The 17,269-nt window shown below is 44.0% G+C and overlaps 1 protein-coding gene across 2 annotated transcripts; it reads left to right on the top strand.

The window, feature by feature from the left end:
- The first annotated feature begins 11,573 nt into the window (after positions 1 to 11,573).
- DYNLRB2 (dynein light chain roadblock-type 2) lies at positions 11,574 to 16,918 on the top strand. Of its 2 annotated transcripts, none has more exons than XM_079990122.1 (4): positions 11,574 to 11,721; positions 14,217 to 14,292; positions 15,615 to 15,782; positions 16,650 to 16,918. In XM_079990122.1, exons 1-4 carry the CDS (start codon positions 11,719 to 11,721, stop codon positions 16,691 to 16,693), a joined length of 291 nt encoding a protein of 96 aa, XP_079846248.1. In that variant the 5' UTR covers positions 11,574 to 11,718; the 3' UTR covers positions 16,694 to 16,918. The 2 variants fall into 2 exon arrangements, with proteins under 2 accessions (XP_079846248.1, XP_079846247.1); XM_079990121.1 differs by lacking the exon at positions 11,574 to 11,721 and adding an exon at positions 11,813 to 11,974.
- Positions 16,919 to 17,269: the final 351 nt, after the last annotated feature.

Consider the following 17,269-nt stretch of genomic DNA (forward strand, 5'->3'; position numbering starts at 1 on the left):
CTGCTCCTGCAGGCCAATCAGGTTGTGGTTCATCTCCAGAAGCCTGATTGGCTGCTCCTGCAGGCCAATCAGGTCATTTGATTCACCTCTACCTGGAGCTGGATTGGGTGGCTCCTGCGGACCAATCAGACTGCTGCATTCTGGATCCTATTCTAGGATTCAGCTCAGTACATAACAGCAGCCATGTTCGTAAGCGACACATAAGCAAGCGGTGGCAAATAGAAAAATAGTTGCCTGGTTGGTGTTTAGTTGACGTGACACTGTCCTCTGCACATAGAACATCTGTAGTGTGTCTTTCCCTTATCCTTGAGCAGCCACAGCTAGCTCCAACACAGGTAGATGAGGGGAAGCTTGCGTACGTACACAGTACATAAGCTCTAGTACACAGCTTTCCAAACTTTTCGTGTTAGTGACACAGTTTATAGACATGCATCATTTCATGACATGGTAATTCAGTTTTACTAGCAAACCAGAAGTTAAACTATCCCTTTTCCAGCCCTGGGAGGAGTGGAGAGAGCATTTGCACGACACACCTACACACTATAGCTGACCCACTAAAGTGTCATGACCCACAGTTTAGAAAGCTTTGCTTTAGTGCCTCATATTAGAAACTTAGAACAGGTAGCAGCATTTTAAAATTTCTGAAATCTATTAACTCCAAAAAATGTTATTTCAAACCTAAATGAGTTGAACGGTTTCACTACAACACATGAAATTTTAACTATTTACATCAGAATTAGTTTGTTTCCTTTATCCTGTCTATAAAAGATGCAAAGGCTATACATGCAAAAGTTCTCAGTCACAACAATGCTGGAATATCTTCCTAAACTTAATTTGATATTTAGCAGACTTCTCAAATCATCAGGCCTTCCCTAATTGTTTGCTGCCTTTCATTTTTCTCCATTTCTATAGACAGTTGGGACTTTGAGTTATCAAACACACTCTCCAGGCATTTGAGGAGTGATTTGCCACAGACAGGCTGCTGTATCTTGAAAGTCTCTCTCTGAAAAAGGAGATTGCGTTCTTTACATGAAACAGAAAATGAGATTGCGTTCTTTACATGAAACAGAAAATGTTTCAAATATAACTGTTGCAAAGACACTTCTAATAAACTTTCCTAGCTTTCCTAGAGAGAGTTGAATTCCAGACATTGTTGGCAGAAGGATTTGCCAGCATGAGATAGTTTAAAAATACATCACAAGAGGGTCTTTAAGAGATCTGTGAAGGATATTTTAAATCCTGTGTGTAGACATTTTCATGCATGCACATTCATCATTTGATGACTGCAATGCATCATCAAGTAATGACCTGTAAGTTTAAGATAACCATCCCAGATCAAACATTACAATACAGACTTTCATATCATCTGACATTAACTCAAATGTAATACTTTCAAATGCATCCAGTTTGCACGGATAGCTGTGAATTACCAAGTGATGAGAGATCACATTTATGTATGTGAATGTGTGATTTATCCCAAAGCACCGGGGTTTGGGTTTGAAGGCTCCTTCCAGTCCCATAATTCTGATGTGTGTCTGGTCTGGGACTGGTCTGCCTAATTTAAGAAGATTTAACTTACATGCAGTGTTACTTTTTACAATGCCATCTGCCCCACATTCTACTCATGTAAAAACACGCTGATTCATGGACTGTCTGCAGGCCAGATTTAGAAGGTGATTGGACCAGATCTGGCCCCCGGGCCTTAGTTTGCCCAATCGCCTTCTAAATCCAGTCCGTGGACGGTCCAGGAATCAGCGTGTTTTTACATGAGTTGAATGTGTCCTTTTATTTAAAATGCATCTCTGGGTTATTTGTGTGGCATAGACATTCCCCCCAAAATATATAGTCTGGCCCCCCACAAGGTCTGAGGGACAGTGGACTGGCCCCCTGTTGAAAAAGTTTGCTGACCCCTGGTCCACCTACCAGACCTTCAATATTAAGGTCAAGGTGCTTGCACTTGAAATCTGGATCAGCACCATTCTTGTGCAGGACTATCTGAGAAAAACATTCATCAATCAGCTTAAAATACTGAGGCCTAAGGCAGGAGAAAGGAAATGGAAAATAATGTTAGTGTCAATGTACAAGAGTGCAGGCTTGCTTAAGTCATCCTGAGACCAAGCCTATAAAGCAGGGATCGACAACTTTTTTGCCAGCAGGCAGGAGTGTGTGCGCGCACACACATCGCTCTTTATGTGCTGGCTTTCAGAGCCATGGGTGGGGAGGCGGCGTTTGTGGCTTCCTATTGGTTTCAAGAAGCTCCTGCAGCCAATAGGAAGCCGCAGATGCCTCCTCCTCCATGGCTCCGAAACCACCTCTTTCCCCACTGGCTTTCGGAGTCGGGGGGGGGGGGGGGAGGCGGCGTCTTCGTCTTCCTATTGGCTTCCTATTTCTAATAGGAAGCCATGGCTACTTGCCGGAAGTCAGTCCCCATGTGGAGCTAATCTGCCACCCACGCCGTGCCAGTTTACCATTAAGGGATCCGTTATCTCTTAAGAAATAAAAGGCTCTGCGACTGCTGAAGCAAAACTCAATTGGAGGACTGTAAACAAGGTGGTGTTAAAAATTCTTGCAAATCCTGGCCATTTGGGGAAACTGCTGGTCCAGTGCACATCTTCAGCATATTCAAGACAGCCCACAGCTGCTCTCACTTCTTTTACACTTCAAACAAAGCACTGAGACATCAGATGTCCCTAAAAACACCTGGCAGCAGAAAAGAAAGATGCACCTCACCTTGAGGATCTGCTAGAGTCCAGAACGCATGAGCTCACTGCGGATATGAACTCTGAAGTCAAGTTCATCTCATGGAATGATTAGGGCATTGATCAACTGTAGGCAGGCAACCTATGAAATATTGAAGAGAGATTCCATGTCAGATCTAGCCAAGCATTCTCAGAAATAGCAGGCTAAGCCCTTGCAGTAAACCTGACAAAGAAGTTATAAGAAGTTTGCCAGTTAAGACTCTGCAGTGTGTGTGTGTGTGTGTGCACACACACACACGAACAAACAAACACTCACTCCTTAACTCATATCAAAGCTGTACAAAAAAGTCCAAGAAGCTGGTATAATAAGTAGCAAATTCAAGACATAAGTACCAGGGCTATATGGACAAAATGAGGACTGAGAAATAATAAAGAGGTATCAGCAGTACCTTGAGGTCTGCAGAAGTACAGAAAAATCTTTTTTTGCTGCAGGCCCTACTTGTTACCTTTAATGGCACTGAGGTGTCACTCTTCAGGCCATCCAAGATGGGTTTGAATCATTCCATTTCATCCATTTCTGCTCATTGTGTCAATGCTGCCAGAACTTGCTCAAGCCTATGTAAGAATAAGGAAAACAAATCAGTAACAGATTATCTGACAGTGCAGTGCTAGCCATGTCTTCTTGCTAGTCTCAATGAGATGCACTCCCAGGTGCTTTAAAGATGGCAATTTTTTTAAAAAAATAATATTTATTACAAGTTTAAAGATTACAGAAAGAAGAAGAAAGAAAAAAAATTAAGCAAAACAAATCAATACATTACAATACACACACACAAAAAACAATACATCCAAAACAAAAATAAAAGCAAAAACAGTTAAAAACACATCCAATTTTTCCATTTCTTTGTCTTTCATTTGCTTGTTTCATCGACCTCACACCTCCCTTTTTTGTATTCTAGTTATTAATTATTTCAGCAAATCCATTCTTATCTTAATTTATTTTAACCTTATCTTACCATTAATACCATAAAACTTATTTGTACTTAACTCCTTATATCATTTCTACTAAAGCCATGTAATTTCATTCCAACATTTTTCTAACACTCATTAATTATACAATATTTCTATAAATAACTTTTAAACTTTTTTTCCAATCTTCTTCCACCGTCTCTTCTCCCTGGTCGGCAGTCTGACATTGTGGTTCGAGGACCCGACCCCCGCGAAGTAAAATGAAGACACAGGGACACGTGATATAAGGTTAATGGGCTAGAAAAGGCCACAACTTTATTGATTACAGCAATGAAAAGGTATTGGCTTAGGCATTGGATCGCGAAACAAGTGGGTTTATTCACCAGGGGTTCATCACCTGTTGATGCTAATTCAACTATAGGCTCACCCCTGATGTCACCGAGGGTCGTGCCATGGCCTCCCGCCAAGCAGGCTTCGGACAGAATACACGACCGCCAGATTCCATTAACGGAATACCCCTAGAAATTGAAGGCATAGGCGATGGCCACACCTAGCACTTCGACACTCCACAACACATTATTCCAATGCCTAACCTACCCACCAATACCACCAAAAAGTTGTGACGATTGCTACGAGGTAGGCGAAAAAACCAAAAAGCCTAATGCCAAATGGAAAAACTCCTACCAGGCCCCCCGGGCAACCGGGGCGACCAACCTAAGGTCCATAGCAAGGCCAATGACCTAAGCCCTAACTCAAAGGGAGTGGAGGGTGGGTGACTCGCCCAGGACGACAAAGAGAAATGAGGCCAGGGGGGAGGCTGGCACTGCAGCATAAAGGCTGCTGGACACGCCCCCCATGGCACCTGGTTGGACAGCCACTGGGGGGGGGGGCGTGAGTGCCAGCCAGGTGTGCTGGAGGCAGGGGGCAACGCCCCCTGCTAGGAGCGGTGCTCGGGCTCCCGTCCACAACCACTCCCCTCTCTTTCAGGGAGGAGAGTCTTTCATACACTTGCAACAAGAAACTATGTAAGAGTTTGATAAATTGTACATCTGTTAAAATTTCTAAAAACTGTTAAGAACCAATGTTGGCTTGGATCCAGGGGAACCAAAAACTCTCCTAAGCAATATGGAGTAAGATGTGGTGCTTCAAAGCAGGGATGACCCCCAAACCTTACACAAGCTTTGTTCAGCTTGTGCTTCTTAGGCTTCAGGCCGTTGTGCAGATTACATGCACATTAAAACTTGCAATTTAGATGTAGCCTTCCAGTTTTTTATGTATTTTTAAAAGGATCCCAAGTGCTAGATTGCCCACCTATGAAATACAACTAAACCAAAAGATAAATCACCTTTAGTCGCTAACATATCCACAGGCTGAGGCAGAATACAGAGGGTAGACAGTAGCGTGATAGCATCAATCATCATGGATGGGACTTTGGGGTCAGCTGCTCTTGGCAAAAGCAGGATCGCCTCCTCTGTTTCAAGCATTGTCTTAATTCCAAACTAAAAAAGAGGGGGGGGACACACCCATTGAGTGCATGCACATACAGAAAGGTTGCCAGTGCCACAGGAAGAGAGTAAGACAACTGTCTAACCTGGGAAATCGGGGGGGGGGGGAGGGCCAAACCCCCCAAAGCTGACATTTGCAAAAGTGATATGGGGAATAGCCTGTAAGTGCAAATTTAAGAAGGGGAGCATCTCAACTGAGAGTAATCAAACTGGAGGTTTCTTATCCTTAATCTAGAAGTTCATTTACAGTTCATCTCTTCTCAAAGATTTGATGTGCTTTAAGCTATATACATTTTAGATTAGAAATAGGGTTACCAGACATCCTCGTTTCTCGGGGACAGTCCCCGGATTTGCAAATCTGTCCCCGGACAAATTCCACCCCCAGAATGTCCCCGGATTTCATTAAATGTTCCCGGGAAACATGGGAGCAGCAGCGGCAGTCTCAGCAGCCCGGAGCCAGCCTGGTAGTGCAGTTGGCTCTGGAGTCTGGTTGGCTTCAGGAGCTGCTTGCAGCGCCCACCATTTTTCCTCGACGAAAGTCCCCACATCATGTGTCTTGTGCGCAACACATCATATGGGGACTTCTGGCAAGGAAAAATGGTGGGCGTCACGGCCATGAGCAACTCCTGAAGCCAGCCAGACTCCAGAGCCAACTGCGCTACCAGGCTGGCTCTGGGCTGCTGAAACTGCCGCTGCTGCCGCCACGTTTCCTAGGGACATTTAATGAAATCTGGGGATGGAATTTGTCCAGGGACAGATTTGCAAATCTGGGGACTGTCCCCAGGAAACGGGGATGTCTGGTAACCATAGTCTACTGTTGTATTGCTTGGCATGTCGAAAAATATGGGCGTCTTGTCAGCATTACTGATTGGTGTAATGGGTATGAGTGACGCATTTTGATGACGTACCGCTGGAAATTAGTCCGTTTCTCCTCAAAATGTGCTGGCAGTCTCTGTGCTAATGCAGTGCTTCGTCAAAGAGCGAGACCATTTCTCTGCATAAACCAACAGCACCAACAAATACTTGTCTGGAATTCCCTCTGCTGTATGTTTAAGGTCCTTGCAATTTCCAAGGCCTTCAGTTGTATTACTTCTCATGAAATAGACATTCTGTCTTTTCTCATATCTTGCACATAGGAAAGAACCCTAGCTTCAAGTTCCAGATATTTGCCACGTTTTGGTCCCCTGAAGGATTTCTTGTTGAAAACACATAAACATATTCCCCTTTCCAAATCCTCTCCCTGGTAGCTGGGAGAAGATGAAAACCCAGTGGGGCTGATGGCTCTGAAAATGGGATGGCATCCCTCTAAACCCAGGGTAGGCAACCTAAGGCCCATGGGCCGGATGCAGCCCAATTACCTTCTCAATGTGGCCCGTGGACGGTCCGGGAATCAGCATGTTTCTACATGAGTAGAATGCGTCCTTTTATTTAAAATGCATCTCTGGGTTATTTGTGGGGCATAGGAATTCATTCCCCCCCTCAAAAAAAAAAAAAAAAAAAAAATAGTCTGGCCCACCACATTTTCTGAGGGACGGTGAACTGGCCCACAGCTGAAAAAGGTTGCTGACCCCCGCTCTAAACTGCACCCTATAGATCAGGGTGGGGCAGCACTGATAATGTGGACTCGCCTGCTCCTCTTCCTGTCTCCCCATAGCTGGTGAATGTTCCTGAAGGAAGGGGTGGCACCACAGCGTCTGCTGATGGGGGTGACTCGGTCACATCCACACCTCCAGTACCCCATACCTGATTAGTTTCCCTTGTGGGTGCATCTCCACCACTAAACCCCCTTGAACTCTGCTCAGCTTTGCAAGTGTGACTCGATTTCTAGCAATCCACCACCAGAAAGCACCTTGTCAAGGCAGGCAAAGCCGCACCTTTATAACCAGGGATTGCTTTTTTCCCTACTTACCATTTATGGGCTCCAAGCTGCTGCATTTTTCCATAATTAAACCCAGCAAATGATCCAATGCAATATAATCTTTTGAACAGATAAGCAAGAATAGAAGAGAAAGTAAACAAAATAAATAATATGAAATGCCTAAGTCAGGGGTCCTCAAAATTTTTAAACAGGGGGCCAGTCCCTCAGACACTGTTGGGGGCCGGACTATAGTTTGAAAAAGATATAAATGGTCAGAGCTCAAACGTATATATACTGCATTCTTAAAAATCTAAAATAAAAAATAGTCTTTAGGTTTAGAGGGCAGACTCTCCCTGGTTCTGCCCCACTCCACCCATTTAAAATTTATTAAGAATTTCACTCAAAGAACTTCTCCCTAAATGAGCTTAGGAAAGAAGTGTGAAGTTAACGCAGAGACTGGGAACCACGCAGCCCATTCCTTTTGGGTTGAATTTACTCCCAAAGGCAAACAGCTAAGGACCCAATTCTAAAGCCCTGAGCACGCCCTCTTGCACTCTGAAGACGAGTTGTATTCTCATGAGTAACCCTATTCAAAAGAGGAGCAGCTCAAGAGGCAGGGGAATTGTAGATTGCAACTTGGACCTGTTTGTACTACTGCAGTTCCCTAACGAAGGAGCTACCCTTCATTACTAGGAACCCTCTTTTTAAAAATCCCCATATTGAAGATCTCTTGGGAAATGAGGCACGGCCTGGGTGACGCCACTGAGCCGACTCAACATGGCTCTTTCTGCCTCCCTGGTTCAGCGTTTCAGCGAGTGGCGTAGCAAGGTCAAGTGGTACCTGGTGCAGAAAATTCCTTGTCACCCGCCCCCCACTGAAATTTTATTTTATTTGCCTGCAAAAATGGTTTGACTTTATTTCATATTCTCTTACAAAGGAATGTGGATTCTGGGCCTCTGATAACAAGTAGGCGACTGTGGACAGATACTTAAATCTACAGAATGGATTGTGTTTTGGCTTGTTATTTTATTTATATTTATTGTTTATTTATAAAATTTATTTATTTATTTTTTAAAAAACCTGCAAAGTGGTTTACAAAAACCAAAGAACACCATAGCAGTAAAATCAAGAAAAATTAACAACTCTACTTTAAAACATACAAAAGCTAAAATATTAAAACAGATTAATATTACTTCCAACTTCCTAAGCATCTGGATATGCTTGCCTAAACAATGCTTTTAGCAGGTGCCTGAAAAGAGTATAGCAAAGGCACGTGCTTTATTGCAATAGGCTGGGAGTTCCAAAGTGCAGGTGCTGCCACACTAAACAATGCAGTACAGACATTATGTGAAACCTGTAATAGTGCTTGAAACTACTGAAGGGAAGGTTTTATTTATTGTGATTTCACCACGCTCTGTATTATCTGAAAAAGAAAACATTTATTTAAAAAGCAGGACTGCACAGCAGCAATCTACTCGCCTGCGAGTCTCATCATGTTCAGTTGGACTTATTCCCGAACCAACGGTACATAAGATTGGCTGGAATCCTATGCACCCCTTGCATTCAACTTGTACTTAAAAATCTGCACAAACCTGCACCAGAGAATTGTAGAGTTGGAAGGGACCCCTGAGGGTCATCTAGCCAACCCCCTGGGGCAATGAAAGAATCTCAACTAGACCATCCCTGACTGATGGCCATCCAGCCTCTTTTTAAGACGTCCAAGGAAGGAGAAGCCACCTCCTCCTGAGGGAGTTCTTTCCACTGTCGAACAGATCTGCCTGCTAGAAAGCTCTTCCTGATGTTTTGACAGCTCGGGGGAGGCTTGGGAGTCACGGGGGAGAGGGTGCCATTGCCCTGCGCTCCCGGGCTGCTTCCCCCCTACCTACACCACTGCAATGTGGAGCATCTTTCAGTGCTGCTAGGCCAAGCCACTAGAAACTGGGCTGGATCTGCTCTTTATTCTGACAGCTTAAAATTACCCCAAAACCATTATTCTCAAAAGAAACTTAACCAGCATTTATCACCAAAGTCACATTGACTCTCTCATCTCAAAAATGGTGGAATGGACCCTAAGTTGCCATCAGCAATGATTTACATAACAGCTTTTAAGTATATTTTGGGTTTTATGTTTTGAATTGGATTGATATTTTATATATTTTTAAAATAAAGGTAGGCTGACAGACACACACAGAGAGAGACAGATGGATATTCTTGCTAAGTCTAGTAATACCAAAAAATGGTTGCTGGAGATTTGGGCAGTGCTTTTTTGCAGCTGGAACTTGCCAGAACTCAGTTCCAGCCCCCTCTCAGGTGGGTGCCATTGCCATTGTAAGAGAAAAAGGGAGGCTTCAAGGCAAGTTCCAAGCAGTGCTTTTTTCTGGAAAAAGATGGGGAAACTTACAAGATGTGAGATAGATAGATATTGATTCTGGGCCCAGTTGTAGTGGCACAAACCCATACCCCAGGCAGTGGCTAAATATAAGATGTGATTAATAAACACAAGCAGACAATGATCTGGGTAAGAAATGCCCACAACTTTATTGAAGAGAGAGATGCAGGTAGATTTTTGCCTTGGGCATTGGGTGTATATCTGTTCCATACAATAGACAGGGTGAGTCTTTTAAAAGAGGCCCCATAGAACATGTGTACTCTGTATCCACGGGGCCTCTTAAAGGACTGACCCTGTATATAATTTAATTTATTTAAGGTAAGGTAACTCAGTTACCCAGGTGTCACATTACCCCCACCCCCCCGCTTCCTAGTAAACATGGCTAGGCTTGCACTGTGACCTCAGATGCCTAATACTCACCCTTCACTAGCTGTTTGGTCCCCTGCTTCTTCCACCTTCACTCGGGATGGCAGTTTCAGCTGTCATGAAATCCACAAGAGCCAACACACACACACACACACGGGCTACTTCAGTCTTAGTGTCTCCCCCATTTTTCTTTCTTCACTGCCTCCCTGGTTTGCTTTCCCCACTTCCTATCTTCTTTGCAAAACCTACAATCCTAGTGGCAGTGAGTCCCATTGAAGTGAATGGGATTCACTTCAGAATAGATTGGGTGAGGGTTGCAGTGTCTTGTCAGAAGCTCCCCCTCCGTCCCATCCCTTCTATCCCATCCAGTGTTTTGCCTCAAACCTTGACAGAGCTGTCTCCCATTTTTGAGGCAGTGTGGTGTAGTGGTTAAGAGCGATAGACTCGTAATCTGGGGAACCGGGTTCGCGTCTCCGCTCCTCCACATGCAGCTGCTGGGTGACCATGGGCCAGTCACACTTCTTTGAAGTCTCTCAGCCCCACTCACCTCACAGAGTGTTTGTTGTGGGGGAGGAAGGGAAAGGAGAATGTTAGCCGCTTTGAGACTCCTTCAGGTAGTGATAAAGCGGGATATCAAATCCAAATTCTTCTTCTTCTTCTAACTTCTGAAAGTGTAGTTTTTTGCCCAAGGAGCTGCTTTAAAGGGGAAATGGGAAACATCCTAGCAGTGCAGAAAAGCTGTTTTGCTGTCTTGCGAAGTCCAGAAGAGGAGAGAAAGAGATAGAAAGCTGAGGGCAGAGTTGGAAGCGAAGTTTGAGACTACTGTGAGATGGTCACAGAATCACAGATTAAGAAGAGACCTGAGAGGATCATCTAGTCCAACCCCTGCAATGGAAGTACATCAACTCAAGCAGCCTCAAGTTAAGAGAGCACAAGACAGCCAATTAAATCTTTCCCCTCCATTAAACCCCATTGCAACACAGAAGATGCCCCTTGAAAGCCCCAATCCTACTTTTTTATTGAGGGGGGGGGGCAAGCAAGCAAAGATAAAATAAAGCCTCCTTTATTTTATTTTTCATTTTTAATATGGAGGGAACAGGGAAGCTATTTAGGGGAAACCAAGAATATAAACATAACCAGTAAATAAAAACAAAAATACTCCCCCCCCCTTCCTTTTCTGCCAGTAGGGGTGGGTGCGAGGGAAGAAAAATGAAGCAGCAGCAAAAAATGATGTTTAGGGTTGGGGAAACAGATGCGTGAAAAAGCAAAGGGAGGAGGAGAGAATTGAGAAGAGTTCAAGGGTGAGGAGGAGAAAATAGTAGAGACAGACAACACACAGGGAGGAAGGGAAGGCAGGACAAACACTGAGAATGGAGCAAACGGGACTTGAAAGGCATGGCAATTTCCACCCCCTCTTAACTTCTAAGCAAGCGTCTCTGTCCGGGAGAGGGAAGGGAAGTCTCAAGGCAGCTCCACGGAGGAGCCCCGCTTCTCCCGCTCATGCGACTGGAGGAACCACTGTTTTTGTTTTTTTTACACGGAGGCTTCCTAGCAAGGCAGTTGGCTTTATCGTGAGAGAGAGGAGAACAAGTCTATTTTATAGGCTGTTTTTCCTCCCCGTGAGGGAAAGCAGGCGGGGGGAGGGAAGGAAGAGGGAAAACATTTCCCTTTCCAAAAAGAAGCTCCTGCCGCTCCTGCTATTACTGCTCCGTTGCTCCCTAAATAAGCACAGTTTGCCCTCCTTGCAAAGCAAGCGAAAGGGCTCTGATGGGGAGGCGGAAACAGGCAGGCGCAGAACTCTGACGGCTCTCTATGACCCGCCCCCTCACTTCCGGGCCCTTCCTCTCGCCCAGCCCTGCGCTTGCAGGCAGAGCACCATAGCAACGGAGGCCTGCTGAAGCGCTGCCGCCTTGGAGCCTTCCCAGCGGAGCCATGGTGAGGGAAGGGAAAGCTTATGCTGTGATGGGATTCAGGGGGGAGGCGGTGAGGAAGCCGTGATCTTGCCGGGTTTGTATGTGTAGGGAGAAGGGGGGGGCGCGAAATGGGGGGAGCCAAGGTAGATTTCAAGCGAGTGTGCAGGTGGGAGGAGAAAGGCGGTGGCAGGGCGCCTACCCCCGACGGCATCGCAAGGGAGGCTTGGGAGAGGCTCCTGTCAGATACCTTGGAGAGCCGCTGCCGATCAGTGCAGGTAACACTGAGCTTACGTGGGTCCATGGTCTGACTCGGTATCTGGGTTCCTATATAGGGGAAAGGCCTGAGCTCTCTGGTACAGCATCAGCTTAGCATGCAGAAGGCTCAAGGTTCAGCCTCTGGCATCTCCAGGTGGGGAAATGTTGTTGGTCCCCCGCCTGGAAACCGGGGGGGGGGGGGGGGATGAACTACACGGTATTAGATGGACCAGTGACCTGATGTAGAGTGAAGAACAGGGCAGGTAGGTTTTCTTGAGCTCAACTGTTAGGATGGCGGAGTGCAAACAATGAGGGTGGGGCTTATCCAGCTTTTTAATAGTTGCGTAGAAGGACAAACAACAACACTTTTAAGCCAAATAAGGCTTTCAACATGGCTTGCAGATAACAACCATAAGACAGTCCCTGCTCTGAGGCTCACTGAAAAGTAAGAGGGATTGGGAGGGAAGACGAAAAAATAATTGACATAATTGTTTTTATTCTTGCTGTTTTTATTGCCTTTAACTTGTAAGCTACTTTGGGACTTGCAGATAGAAGAGATAGATAACACCCACACCCACAAATCTTTCCTGAACTGGATTAGACTTTTACAGTTATTAAAAAAGTAAAAGGACCCCTGACCATTAGGTCCAGTCATGACCGACTCTGTGGTTGCGGCACTCATCTCGCTTTACTGGCCGAAGGAGCCGGCGTACAGCTTCCGGGTCATGTGGCCAGCATGACTAGGTCACTTCTGGCAAACCAGAGCAGCGCACGGAAATGCCGTTTATCTTCCCGCCGGAGCGGTACCTATTTATCTACTTGCACTTTGACGTGCTTTTGAACTGCTAGGTTGGCAGGAGCAGGGACCGAGCAACGGGAGCTCACCCCATTGCAGGGATTCGAACCGCCGACCTTCTGTTTGGCAAGTCCTAGGCTCAGTGGTTTAACCCACAGCGCCACCCGCATCCCCTTTTACAGTTATAACCATTGCTTTATAACAGGCTTCCTCAAACTTGGCCCTCCAGATGTTTTTGGCCTACAACTCCCAGGATCCCTAGCTAGCAGGACCAGTGTTCAGGGATGATGGGAATTGTAGTCTCAAAACATCTGGAGGGCCAAGGTTGAGGAAGCCTGCTTTATAATGTGCTGGCACTTTTCTCAGTTGATATCCAGCCTTTCAGAAAATTATAAATAAGAACAGTGCCATATAACCAGGACATGATGGATTACTTATTATAGGACTACTCTCTCCCAAATCTTGTGGAACCATTGCTTAATTGGGGGGGGGGGGCGGTTTCCATCCTTCTATCTATGAGTCATGTAATTTTTTTTGCATCCAGGAGCAAATTGAACGCAAGTTATTTTTGTTAGCAGTTACAGTGGTACCTCGGGTTAAGTACTTAATTCATTCTGGAGGTCCGTTCTTAACCTGAAACTGTTCTTAACCTGAAGCACCACTTTAGCTAATGGGGCCTCCCGCTGCTGCCGCACCACTGCTGCGCGATTTCTGTTCTCATCCTGAAGCAAAGTTCTTAACCTGAGGTAATATTTCTGGGTTAGCAGAATCTGTAACCTGAAGTGTATGTAACCTGAGGTACCACTATATGCTGGTTCTTGCCTGGGTAAATCAACCAAAACTTGAGTTTAACTTGGATTGTAAGGAGCCAACCCATTTGGTTTCTTATCAACTCGTGAGTGTGGCTTTCTGCTCTCAGTATTGCTATCAGGGTGTTGGTAGCAAGAAACCCCACATGAGCAGACTACTATATGTAGGAGTAGAGGGTGCTGCAGGTGGCTGTCTTAATGCTGGGTTTTAAAGGAAAATATAGATGGCATTTTAAGCCTCCATCTTACCATCTACCCTTTAACATAGCACTTCTCTTGCTTCACTAAGAGCATGTCCCTTCCGACTTGCCCCACTAATGCAGAGCAGCCAAGTTCCCTAGTGCCTTCAGCGTGATGCCATAATTCCAGATGCTGTTCTGCAACAGGGCTCCCTCCACAAGTGATCCATTGCTGTTAATTCAGTAGCTAGTTCAATGGGCTGGATCCAGTGCTAGAGTAGACCCAGTGAAGTTAATGGTTATGACTAACTTTATTAATTTCAGTGGGTTTGCTCTGATTTTGATTTAGTGGGATACTATCCCATGTTCTGGAGCTGGAGACCAAATTGGTTAGAAATTGGTTAGAAATATTGGCTGCTGCCAAAATTTTATGGGCTAGTGCTCACATTTTGTTACAGTGATTTTGCTTCTTTTGCAGGCAGAGGTAGAAGAAACTTTAAAGAGGATCCAGTCACATAAAGGAGTTATTGGAACTATTGTCGTAAATGCAGAAGGTAAAGATCTACCTTTTGGGTGTTCTCAGAAGTACACTCAACGCTTTGTACAAAAAGATGCTTTTTGGAATTTTTCTTTTGCTATTCGAAATCTCCTTTAAGCTAAGTTGGTTATTCTAATTTACAATTTATATTTAAAAGCACTGGATACAATTATGTTTTTTTGAAATTGGTGGCAGCATTCCCATTTACTGGAAGTTGGGGTTTCACCCAGTATGTAACTACTCTAATGATCTCAAGTGTCTGTGACCATTTATTATTTTTGTAGCTATTTGTCTAGTTACCCAAAATACTGAGATTCTTGAGGAAAGATTCATGTGCCTACTCCAGTAGTAGGTTTTACAGTATCTCCAGATGTTTCTACCTAATGAACATAAGGGCATACCCTCCAACATTTCTCCAATGAAAATAGGGCCGTCCTATTCCATTATTTATTTATACATACATACATACATACATACACCACCCATTAAACATTAAATAACTTCCTTCAGATGTCTTCTAAAGGTTATATAGTTATTTCCTTGGCTCAGGAGTTGTGTAACTTCATACCCTCCAACATTTCTCAGATGAAAATAGGGACGTCCTAAGGAAAAGTGGGGCATTCTGGGATCAGATCAGAAACCAGGATGGCTTCTGAAAATCTTGGACTGCCCTGGAAAATATGGACACTTGGAGGGTCTGTGAGGGCATAAGAGCAACCTGCTGGATTAGGCAAATGACCCTTCTAGTCTAGCATCCTGTTCTCACAGTGGCCAACTAGATGCCTGTGGGAAGCTTGTAAGCAGGACCGGAGTACAATAGCACACCCTCTGGTTGTGATTCTCAGAAACTAATTTATTAAAAGCATAATTCCTCTGGCAGTGGAGGTAAAACATACCTATTTTGGCTGGTAAGCATTGGTAATAGTTATTCAGTTTAAGCAGAAGTGGATATCAAGCTGCATGGAGAAGATTGTTGAAAACTCTTTTTTATAGAGTTTGCCCAAGTAATTTTGATTACAGCCTGACAATCTTGGTCTACAACTTTTGTCTCATAGGTTACTGAAATCTCATTAAAATGCATGTCGTAGGGTCTGGCAGCTTACTTCCCAACTAGGCGTCCCTTCTTTTTCTTCCCAGTCTCTGATACAGGGCAGCAAAAGGAGGGAACAGATTCCTATTTATGGTTTAATTGCCTCTCCTCACCTGTAACAGTTGCTGATTGGCTGTTCTTTCCCCAGAGTAAAAATGGCTTTTTCAGATGTGTCCTTAACCTCAGATGCAGTTTGGTACTGATGTTGCCCTGTTTAATCCTAAAGCAGCAAATGACTTCCTTTTCAGGCATCCCAATCAGAACCACTCTCGACAACTCAACCACAGTCCAATACGCAGGTCTCCTTCATCAGCTCACGATGAAAGCAAAAAGCACAGTGAGAGATATCGATCCCCAGAATGATCTGACCTTTCTCAGGATTAGATCAAAGAAACATGAAATCATGGTTGCCCCAGGTAATATATTTTTGTCTTCCAAAAGAAAATATTGCTCTTACTGCTGTGTGGGTAGCTTTTGAGGTTCCTTTCATTGCTCCAATGCTGCTGTTAAGCATCCGTCTTCCTGTTTCAGTTAGGAAGATAAAAGCATAAGGGATGTGCTTGCCTTTAGATCCTTTAATTGCTTAAATCAGGCATGTCCAAAGTCCGTTTTGGGGCCCAATCCAGCCCGCCAGTCAATTTAATCTTGCCCCTGTGGCAGTATATGTCCCGGGATTTAAAAAAGCTCAACAACTTTGTTCGGCCCTCATGCATGTTCACTTCATCAAATCTGGCCCTCTTTGAAAAAAGTTTGGGCACCCCGGGCTTAAATAGACAGGGCCCAGCATTTATCTATCATGTTGTGTGGCAAGGCTGATTGCTGTGCCTGACTTTCCTAGGTATGAGGAACAACCATTTTCCCAAAGCTGGATTTGGCCAGTTAGCACATAAAACTGCAGCTACTTACTGTTGGTGACAAATGACTCCCAAACCACCAATCTAATATGGGATAGATTTGCTTTTAACTTTTAGTACTTGTGTTTGTACATCAAGATGGTATTTGATAAACAATGGCTGTTACTATTTTTTGAAGTGTTTCATTTTGTCTACTGAGTGGGCACAAGCAGTGTTCTTTATTATTTTGCCCAAGATCAATCCCCCAAAATAGTTAACAATCAATATTGGGAAAAGGATTCACCAAATACAACAAAATATTACAACTATGAAAATATTTGGCTTATAGAACTATTTTGAAATGTATATTGTAAAAATAAGGAATAGCCGAAATAGAACAAGCTGTAAGCATTTGCTACCACTTTCATTGTTTATTATCTTTTTCCACAGATAAGGAATATCTTCTGATCGTTATCCAAAATCCTTGCGAATAGACCAACCACACCAATTTTATGGGAACTGTGCTACAATTTTAAAATAACATTTACTACAGATATACAATGTCATAGCATACCACTAAGAAACTTTTCCAGTAACTTGTCAGGAAGTTTGCAAGCTAAAATCTCTCATGTGTGCAAATGCATTGTATTTGTAACTGAATTAATGAAAATGTGTGTCTTAACTGCTTAAAGGACAATAAACCTAAATGTTAAAACATGTGTTAACATTGATTGGGACATGTGTTCTAAAATTAAATAAATCTTTTGAAATAATGAAGCACAGAGCTAAGGCTACGGCTGGAACTCTAATAAAAACAGCTCTCAAAGCCATTTTCATGTAAACAATCGGAAGTAGGGAATGCAGAATTAAATAATGGTTGCATTTCAGCTGACGTTAAACAGGATTATCAAGTCCCTTTGATTTCAGTGGGATTGATTGTTAAACATGTGCTCAAGTTTTCCAACTTGAGAATGATTGTGCCCAAAGTAAGTGAATTCAATAATATAGTGAGCTTCTTAGAATGACAGATCACCCAGTGTTTTTTTTTTCTGATAGAGCTAAACATGCTT

Source organism: Podarcis cretensis, assembly GCF_951804945.1.
Source record: "Podarcis cretensis genome assembly, chromosome: 9".
NCBI classification, from domain to species: Eukaryota; Metazoa; Chordata; class Lepidosauria; order Squamata; family Lacertidae; genus Podarcis; species Podarcis cretensis.

What these genes read in the sequence shown, in the direction of transcription:
- DYNLRB2 (XM_079990121.1), top strand. Translation starts at nt 11,828, where the DNA reads ATGGGGGGAGCCAAGGTAGATTTCAAGCGAGTGTGCAGGTGGGAGGAG. An exon ending in TATTGTCGTAAATGCAGAAG is followed by an intron (nt 14,293 to 15,614) that starts GTAAAGATCTAC and finishes CTTCCTTTTCAG; the next exon opens with GCATCCCAATCAGAACCACT. An exon ending in TGAAATCATGGTTGCCCCAG is followed by an intron (nt 15,783 to 16,649) that starts GTAATATATTTT and finishes CTTTTTCCACAG; the next exon opens with ATAAGGAATATCTTCTGATC.